Here is an 8,908-nt window from a genome sequence, read left to right as displayed (position 1 = left end):
CTTATACAAGGTTCAAATGCCATTTTTTCTATAGCTAGCTAGGGAGAGGAACTCATGGAAGAGACACTTGATACATAGGTATATACACTGGATCCACAGATCCGCCTGTGCTCAGGACAACGTGCCCCAGTCAGCTGTACAGTCTTGCCCATGACTAGGTTCATTCCTAAGGTGCAGTCACGTGAGGTGTTAGACACTGCTTTCCCTGCTTACTCCCCTGGCTTTGCAGAGGTCTGTACCCCCACTTGGAAGAACAGGGATGGGGGTGGGCTAGAGGGCCAGAAGTTTTGGTTCTTCACTCCAAACAGTCTATTTTTTTTTTTCTCTTGATTGAGGGCTTTTTGTCTTCTGATGGGAAAGGAAAAAAAAAACAAACCCTAGTTCAATGCCATTCCTAGGCTATTAATACTCTAAATATGAATACTGTGTAGGCTACTAAGAAAATAGGTTATCTCCTGTGTTTTAAATATTGAGATTCATGCAACAAACACCCATGCAGCTCTATTGCATCACTGGTAGATTTCACTGCAGTGTCAGTGTAGCTGGGCCACAGCACTAGAAAGCAGATGCCTGCAAACTCCAATGTAACGAAGAAATCAGACATGTTTTTGTGACCCTGAAGCCTGCAAAAATGGTGAAATCTGAAGCTGAGAGGTCCCTTGGTTTGTTAGCTTCTCCCTATAGGGAGAAGGGAGCAAATGTGAAACTTGACAACTCACATTCGGTCATCCTAACTGTCCCTCCCCCGGGGTTCCCTCACTTTGACACTGCAGAGAAAAAACCAAATGCAGCATTTTCCGTTATGAAACACAAGCCTCCGGAGCATCTACTTGGCAACTGCAATTCACAAACACCCAGCCTGTGACACAGAAAGTAATTCCAACACACAGCACTGTGTGTTCTTTTCAATGCAAAAATGGGAAAGACCTTTTGAATAATTACCAGAACTTTAAGGCTAAGCCACCATGGTTTTTCTCTGTGAAGGGGGAGGTAGGCTCAAGTGGGCTGGTGGGGTGGGAGGATGAGGGTGGTAGTGGTGGGAGTTGCATCTCTGAGATGCTGTGTGCATTTCTTTAGGAAGAAAAGGTGACACTGATGTGATGGGTTCTGTATCTGCTATGAGGTGGCCCCAATGTGTCCTTCTGAAATCCTGGCTTCCATAGGTGACTCCCATCTTTGGAAACCCCTAAGCCGGTGATGAAGATTTGCATGAAAGCCATGGATAGATATTCTGTGTTCTAAATCAAAAATCAAAAGATCAAAAGTCACTTGCACGACTATTGCTTTCCATGCAGAACCAGATACACACTGTAGAACACACTGACTACAATGCAGGCTATTATGCAACGTCTGCATTAGTTCCATTGAGCTGTGAGTAGGTTACTAGGGTTCAGTCAGACATCAGTTAACATTTTGGTAATATTCACATAGTTTGTATTAGCCAGAGTGCAGTTGGCTGTTTTCAAGTTTTCCTCTCTAAAGTCTTCGTTACTGTTGTTTACCCCCTCCTGGATCTCCATGTAATCAGACTTACTAATGGTAGAGGCACTTCTACTTTTCTTTAGGTCTGGGGAGGATGGGATCTTTGGACAGCTTGTCACTTGCAGGTACTGGGCCTGCTCCTCTCCCTCTGTCTCCCGGTGGTAGAAGTAGTTGAAATTGGACACTATGACAGGGACCGGTAAGGCAATGGTTAAAACACCTGCAATTGCACATAGGGAACCCACGATCTTTCCCCCAATGGTAGTCGGAACCATGTCTCCATAGCCTACAGTTGTCATGGAGACGACTGCCCACCAGAAGGCATCCGGGATGCTCGGGAACTGGGACTCCCTCTCATCGGCCTCTGCAAAATAGACAGCACTAGAGAAAAGGATGACCCCGATGAAGAGGAAGAATATTAGGAGGCCCAATTCTCTCATGCTGGCTTTGAGGGTCTGACCTAGAATCTGGAGACCTTTGGAGTGTCTGGACAACTTGAAAATCCTAAAGACTCTTACCAACCGGATGACTCGAAGGATGGCCAGTGACATGGCCTGCTGACCCTGCTGAGCATCCTCTGGCTTCTCAGCCAGCTCTGTTCCCAGGGTGATGAAGTAGGGGATGATGGCCACGATGTCAATGATGTTCATGATGTTGGTGAAGAAGCCGGCTTTACTGGGACAGGCAAAGAACCTCACCAAGAACTCAAAGGAGAACCAGATGATACAGAGGGTCTCTACGATGAAGAAAGGGTCAGTGAAGGAAGTGGACTGCTGGTACCCGATGGTGCTATTGGAGTAGGTATGGAAGGTCACTCCACTGCCATGCATGTCTTCATTCTCATCCCGGAATATGGGCAACGTCTCCAGGCAGAAGCTGACGATTGAGATCAAGATCACCATGACAGACACAATAGCTATAATCCTGGCAGGCCCTGAGCTCTCTGGGTATTCAAAGAGAAGCCACACCTGTCTCTGAAATTCATTTTCAGGCAGAGGACGCTCTTCCTCTTTGATGTAGCCTTCATCTTCCCGAAACATCTCCATTGCTTCTTCTCCCAGCTCATAAAACCGAATTTCCTCAGAGAATATGTCTAACGGCACATTCACGGGCCGCCTTAACCGGCCCCCAGACTGGTAGTAGTACAAAATGGCATCAAAGCTCGGGCGGTTCCGATCGAAAAAGTACTCGTTCCGGAGGGGATCAAAGTATCTCATCCGTTTCTTTGGGTCCCCTAAGAGGGTCTCTGGAAACTGGGCTAAGGTCTTTAGCTGGGTTTCAAACCGCAGCCCTGAGATGTTGATCACCACCCTCTCACAGCATTCGTGGTCTGCTTCTGGGTCATAGGTATCCTGCGGGTGCCCAGGGAGGGCAGCAGCCTCATCCGCTGGGTCTCCAGTGGCCACTGTCATAATTGGAACCGGGAGAGGCGCCTCTCGCTGTGCCTTCTAGCTGCCTGGTGGCTGGGAGCTTGGGATGGTGCTTACGGCCCCAGGAAACACAGCAGCATCAGCCTGGGTTCCAGCGGGAGAGCCCCCAGGGCTCCCTGAGAGCTGGAGAGAGAGCCTCGCTTGGCTGAAAGACAGAGGTGGTTAAGAACATAAGACCACTCAGCACTGGCAGCCCGACCTGGGGTGCTTTTTTTTTTTTTCCCCCTCTCTTCTCTCAGCCAAGAAGCGCAAAAACATCACCACCACCGATACCACAAAAAAGTAAGATTTATGTTTACCTGGGCTGGGGATCAGAGGGGAGCAGGTGGTGGTCTCTCAAGAAAGCTCTGGAATGCCCTGTGCTGGAGGCAGGGGGCTGACATAGGTCCCCCTGCACTGCGCAGGCTTCATGGAGCACAGTCCCATACAAGAGGTTGGAAGGGAGCCCTCTCCCAGGCACTAAACTAATGCCTTGTAGATCCCTGCACCCTGAGAGGTGTTTTCAGTGACAAATCTTGGGCCTGGGTCTCCCTCATTGCTCCCACCCCAGTGACTCTACACACAGCTATTATTAAACAATAGATTGATTTACCTGGCAAGGCAGGAATCTGCAGCTCTCTTCCTTGCAGAGCTGATCCGATGCTTCAGGAATCCTAGATATACAAACGGGCAGCCCGACACCCCATCATGTCTTCTCACTTGAGCTAGAAATAATGGTGAGTCATTCTGGGCAGGAGGGCAGGCTCCAGGGCCTGGAGGTGAGTTCTAGGGCTGGGCTGGGCTGGAGGGGTCGTGGGATGCCTGGTTAGGGGCACACAGGACTCGGGGACAGGTAAGCTGGGATCTGGAGCCTTTGAAAGGAAGGAGGTAAGATGCAATGCTCAGCAAAAGCCGGAGTCCTCCTGGCTGCCCTCAGGAGGTGTGACGTTGCCTGGAAAAAACAGCAGCAAGGTGGAATCAGAGTTTTTGGGCAGCTAGTGCCAAGATTCAGAAGAGCTCTGGCAGCTTCTCTTCCATGCCCATTTTCCATTATGGTGTCATACCTGAGAACTATCCCTCAGCCTCTTTGCCTCTTCTGGGCAGGCTTCCATCCATTGGAAGCGTTTTCTCCCAGGGAACAAGCCTTTAGACTTGGCTGGGCCTGTCTCCTCCAGGGGCCTCCCTTGGCTCAGCCAGGTTCCCCATTGGTCCTCTGCAGACATCAGGAGGGACTCTGGGCAAAGCCCTCCCATCCCGAGGTCAGGACACAGCATCTCCTAAGGGGAGAGCTTCCTACACTGCAGCCCCACTCCCAGCTCTGACCTCTGCAGAGTCCTGGAGGAAGAACCGCTCCTTCCCAGCCTGGCTCCCCACAACACACACTCCTCCAGAGCTCATCTAGGGAGACTTCTCACACAGAAAGGTCGATCTCCAAAAGCTGGTTTCCTTGGTCCCAGGACTTCCTCTCCCTCAGGGACCCCTACACTTGCAGGCCTCCCTCCGGTGGGGTGGCATTCGAACCAGGCAGCGCCCGACCACTGATTTCTCCCCAAGAGAAAACCCCTCACGTCTCCTGGGCAGTGAGTGCGGAACCAAGTTTCCGTCAGCCTGGCTGAGAGGCAGCTTGGCAGCAGCTAGAGGGGGAGCCTGGAGGAAGCCAGCTTCCGGGCTGGCCCCCTGCCCGCCCAATCCCGCCGGCCCCAGGGCGGGGAGGGGTCCGAGCCCTCTCCCCATCGCTCCTGTCTCCGGCCGGGATTCCGCCCCGCGCGCTCCGCGTTCGGCTCCGCGCGGGTGGACCTGACCCACCAGCTGGCTACTGCAGCCAGCTCCACCTTAACCCCCTCCTGCCCGGTCCGGAGGGGGGCTCTAGCGGTGGGGCCCGAGAGCAGTCTAGCTCTTTTGCCCCTAGGGTCCAAGGGTCCGCCGAGGCTCCATCTCCCTCCGGAAAACACTGGAACCTAAACTCTGGGGGTGGGGAGTAGATGCTGCCCCAGATCTTGGCTTTCCCCTAAGAGCGGGGGGCTCCCCGGCATCCCACGGCCCCAGGGAAGCGGAAAAGCCCTTCTCTGCTGCAAAGCCGTTTTCTTTCTGAGCAGGAGAGGGGAATGCCGCCAGGCAGTCCCAAGTGATTCGGGTCCTACCAACCAGCGCTATTTACCAGACATGGTTATGTCAGCTGCGCTTCCCATCACCCGCCAGCTCCTCTCTGCGCCCTCCGCCCCGCGCGCCTGGCACTGCCCGGAGAGTCCTCGAGCCCTTTGCCTGTTTCTCTCCTTCCGCTGGACGCCAGCCCCCCATCGCCCGCCCCGGCTCGGTCCGGCCCAGGTTCGCCCGCCCGGGACTGAGCCCGAGCCTGCCGCGCTGCAGGCTGTGCCGCCCGGTGCCCCGCAGCCCGGACAGGGGGGCGGCAGCACGCGCAGCCGAGCGCCCCGACACCCATTTACCCTTCCCGATGGGCACCCGGAGCCTCCATGTTTCTGGATGACCGCAGGAGGCGGCTTGCGGGCGGCCAGCCGGCGCCGGCTCTGCAGTCCCGCGGGCGGCGCGTATGGAGCACCCGGCCGCCGCCCGCAGCCGCACCGCGCCGCACCGCGCCACGCAGCGCCGCACCTGGCCGCCGGCGGACTCGAATTAAAGGGGCCGGTGGGGACCCGAGGCAGCGAGGTGCCGCCACCCGGCTGTCAGCTCAGTGAGGCTCCCGGGCCTGGGCCCCCTCCCCGCGAGGAAAGCACCCCATCCTTTGGCAGAGCTCAGCTTACTAACCAGAACCTCGCGGAGGGCTGAGCTGGGTGCTGCGGCGGGCCGGGGAACCGGGGACCAGAGTTGAGGAGCGGTCATGAGAGACTCCTGCCAACCATAAGTAAGCCAAGGAGGAAACAATCAATACAGCTATCCCAGGCCCGAGAAGGGATCCAGCCGCGTGGGAGACGTGTTGCTATTATTATATGATGCTGCCAGACAGAACCTGCAGACCCTCTCCTTGCCCTCTCGCGCCGGCTTGCCCCCTCCTGCAGCTCTGCCTCTCCACCTCCCGCTTACCCAGCCAAAGCTCTGGCTTCGCAGAGGGGAATACAGCAGGTGTGGGCCGCAGTGTGGCACAAACTCGGTGTTGTGTTCGCCCCCACGGGGAGGAGCCGCAGGAACCCGGCAGAACTGTAGCGCCGGCCCTCTGGACTCCCTCCCCCGGAGGAGCAGGGGCAGGAAAGGCTGGGGGTGGGGGCGTAAGGGGGCGGTGCAGCTGCCCTAGGCAAGCGCCAGTTCAGTTCAGTCACTCAGTCCGACTCTTTGTGACCCCATGGACTGCAGCACGCCAGGCGAGCGCCAGGTTCTTTATAAAATGGGCTCCTCACAGACCTTAGGAAGCCAGCTGGCCTGCGGGGCTCTGAAATTGGGGATACAGCTTATGGTACCCCGGGGTGGGTGGTGGAGGATGCTCTTTGCGTTTGTAAGAGTGTGTGGGAAGCCCAGGATGCCCTCTGCTCAGATGATGGGCCTGAGAAGGTCAGGGGTGCTCCTGGAAGGTCCATGACAGCCCCAAGCCCCTGCCAGTTCTTGTCTGCTGTCCGAATTATGGTTCCAAACAGCGGTTTCTTGAGCCCATATCTGAAGCAGACGAGGAATCTTGCGTTCACAGGGCCTCTAGTCCCAGGGAGGCTGCTGCTGATCCCTCCTTGCTCAGTAAATCCTCCTCTTTAGGCCTGTAGTTTCAGATAGAAGGTCTGAGAGCCCACAGGGTCCAGGTTTGTGGGATTCCAGTGTTTCATTAAGGTGCACGCATGCCTGCTCAGTTGTATCCGACTCTGCGACCCCATGGACCCTAGCCCATCAGGCTCCTCAACCCAGGGATCGAACCCGTGTTTCTTAGTCTCCTGCGTTGGCAGATGGATTTAAGATGGGGTCCTGCCCAGAGCTGCAGTGGGTAGTCTGGGTGGGCAGTGACCTCAGTGAACCCTGGGGACAACAGATGACTATCAGGTAGGACTGGTCTGGTTTAGGGCCCCAGAGAAGCTGCCCTGGCAGTGTCCTAGCCTGTGTGGCCTGGGTGTTTCAGAGCCAGCCAGGCTGGGACTTACATCCTGGCAAGTTCATTCACATCTTTGGACCTCAGTTTCCTCATCTGGAAAATGAAGATTCTTCATAAACTGTTGTGATGGTTCAGTAGTTTACGTAAAGAGTTTAGGCCCCAGGCAGACATGCCACAAATGAGTCTCTCCACTCTGCTTCCCTAGGAAACTCCCATCTTAACTCCCAGCTTGCTGCTAAGCTTTTGGCTCTTTCTCTAAGAAGTGCTCAATCATCAGGTTCTCTCTGCTTCCCAGTTCGCCCCACCCCTCTCTTTCCCTGAGGTCTCAGTCATTCCTGCCTCCTTCACCAAATTGTCCTCCAGAACCTTGCTCCACAGTCTTTCTGGAAGCTTCTCCTGACCAGTCCCACAGGACTCTGTTCCTCCTTCTTGCCACATTGGATCTTTATGTTAATTAATGCACAACAGTCTTATCCATTTGATCAAGTCTATATATTTTCTTTGCCCTCCTTTGTTGAATGAAAGCCATGGACAGAGAAAAACTCTCAAGGGAGAATTAATAATAATGTTCGTTGGTGAATTATGATTAACATGTGCCAGACACTGTGCCAGGTGTCTCTAGACCAATGGGACATGTAATCCCTACAGCTCTAGGAGGTGATTTCTACATTAGAACCATCTCTTGGGCTTCCCTGGTGGCTCAGACAATAAAGAATCTGCCTGCAATGCAGGAGATCTGGGTTTGATCCCAGAGTCGGGAAGATCCCCTGGAGAAGGTAATGGCAATGCATGCCAGAATTCTTGCCAGGAGAATTCTGTGGACAGAGGATCCTGGTGGGCTACAGTCCATGGGGGTCATAAAGGGTCAGACACAACTGAGTGACTAACACACAATCTCTGTGGAAAGGTAACAGGCAGAGAGATGAAGCAACCTGCCCAAGGCCACTGAGTGGTGGCTCTGGGACTTAAATCAGGTCTTAACACATATCTGTAGCCACTATACTCACTGCTCAAGTAGAATGAGCAGCCCTTAAATTTCATTCCCCTTTTTGGGATATTCCTCTGACCCTCCTTCCATCCAATTGAACTCAGGGGTATGTCATCCTTGTTGTTGTTTAGTTGCTCAGTCATGTCCAATTCTTTGCGACTCCATGGACTGTAGCCTGCCAGGCTCCTCTGTCCATGGGATTCTCCAGGGATCATCTCCCCCCAGGGACTGAACCTGACTCTCCTGCACTGCAGGCAGAGTCTATCACGGCACGACCTGGGAAGCCCAATGTCGCCCCACCTCTCCTCATTAAAGCCTGATCTAAGTGTGAACCACAACCAAAAAGAAATCAAAGAAGGAAAGAAAGAAAAAAGAAAGATAATAGAATTCGAATCCCTGACACTTGCTTGCTAGTTGTATGAGCTTGAGCAAGTTATGTCAATCCTCTGAGCCTCAGCTTCCTCATCTGTCAGTAAAATAACAAAAGACTTCATGGGGTGGTAAGGATTAAATGAATTAAGCAAGCCAGCTTAACCTAGGTGTTTAATCTTTTTAGCTTGGGGTCACAGTTTTCTATTTTAGTCACAAAAGGTCAGCTAGAGTGCCCTTTGATGACTTCCCTGGGGTGAGTCAAACTCCAAAGACCGCTCTTTTCTCCTTCAGTCCGGTTTCCTTCTTGGAGGCCAGGCCCTGCTTTCAGCAGAGGGAAAGACTGCTGAGTGGCCATCATAAGAAAGGAGTCCGTTAGTTCCTGCCCTCCAAGACGACAGCCGTTGAAAGGAGTTTATGACAGTGTGTCCATGCCCACACTGACCCCCACACCCACCCAGGCACCACAGGGACAGGAGGGAGGGTCTTAGGTCTTTCCACCACAGTTTATGAACATAGGAGTATGGGGGGAGGGAAATCACTCCTGGAGGACCATCTCTCCCTTCTTGCATGACTGCCACCTCTGCTGATGCTTGCTGCAAAATGGGAATACTTCATAGGCTGTTGTGAAGGTTA

At 53.7% G+C, this 8,908-nt stretch overlaps 1 protein-coding gene across 3 annotated transcripts; it reads right to left on the bottom strand.

The window, feature by feature from the left end:
- Positions 1-1,258: 1,258 nt before the first annotated feature.
- On the bottom strand, positions 1,259-8,687 carry KCNA2 (potassium voltage-gated channel subfamily A member 2). 3 transcript variants are annotated; one of them, XM_070785950.1, is made up of 3 exons: positions 5,931-8,687; positions 3,505-3,843; positions 1,259-3,057 (listed from the first exon to the last, which is right to left on the bottom strand). In XM_070785950.1, exon 3 carries the CDS (start codon positions 2,892-2,894, stop codon positions 1,395-1,397), a length of 1,500 nt encoding a protein of 499 aa, XP_070642051.1. In that variant the 5' UTR covers positions 2,895-3,057; positions 3,505-3,843; positions 5,931-8,687; the 3' UTR covers positions 1,259-1,394. The 3 variants fall into 3 exon arrangements, with proteins under 3 accessions (XP_070642051.1, XP_070642052.1, XP_019812432.1); XM_070785951.1 differs by lacking the exon at positions 5,931-8,687 and adding an exon at positions 5,655-5,902; XM_019956873.2 differs by lacking the exon at positions 5,931-8,687 and adding an exon at positions 5,336-5,454.
- Between the last annotated feature and the right edge of the window lie 221 nt (positions 8,688-8,908).

This window comes from Bos indicus, chromosome 3 (assembly GCF_029378745.1).
Source record: "Bos indicus isolate NIAB-ARS_2022 breed Sahiwal x Tharparkar chromosome 3, NIAB-ARS_B.indTharparkar_mat_pri_1.0, whole genome shotgun sequence".
In the NCBI taxonomy this organism is placed as follows: domain Eukaryota; kingdom Metazoa; phylum Chordata; class Mammalia; order Artiodactyla; family Bovidae; genus Bos; species Bos indicus.
This window is presented reverse-complemented; position numbering and strand designations above follow the sequence as displayed.

Coding starts and splice junctions, on each gene's coding strand:
- KCNA2 (XM_070785950.1), bottom strand. CDS start 2,894: ATGACAGTGGCCACTGGAGACCCAGCGGATGAGGCTGCTGCCCTCCCT.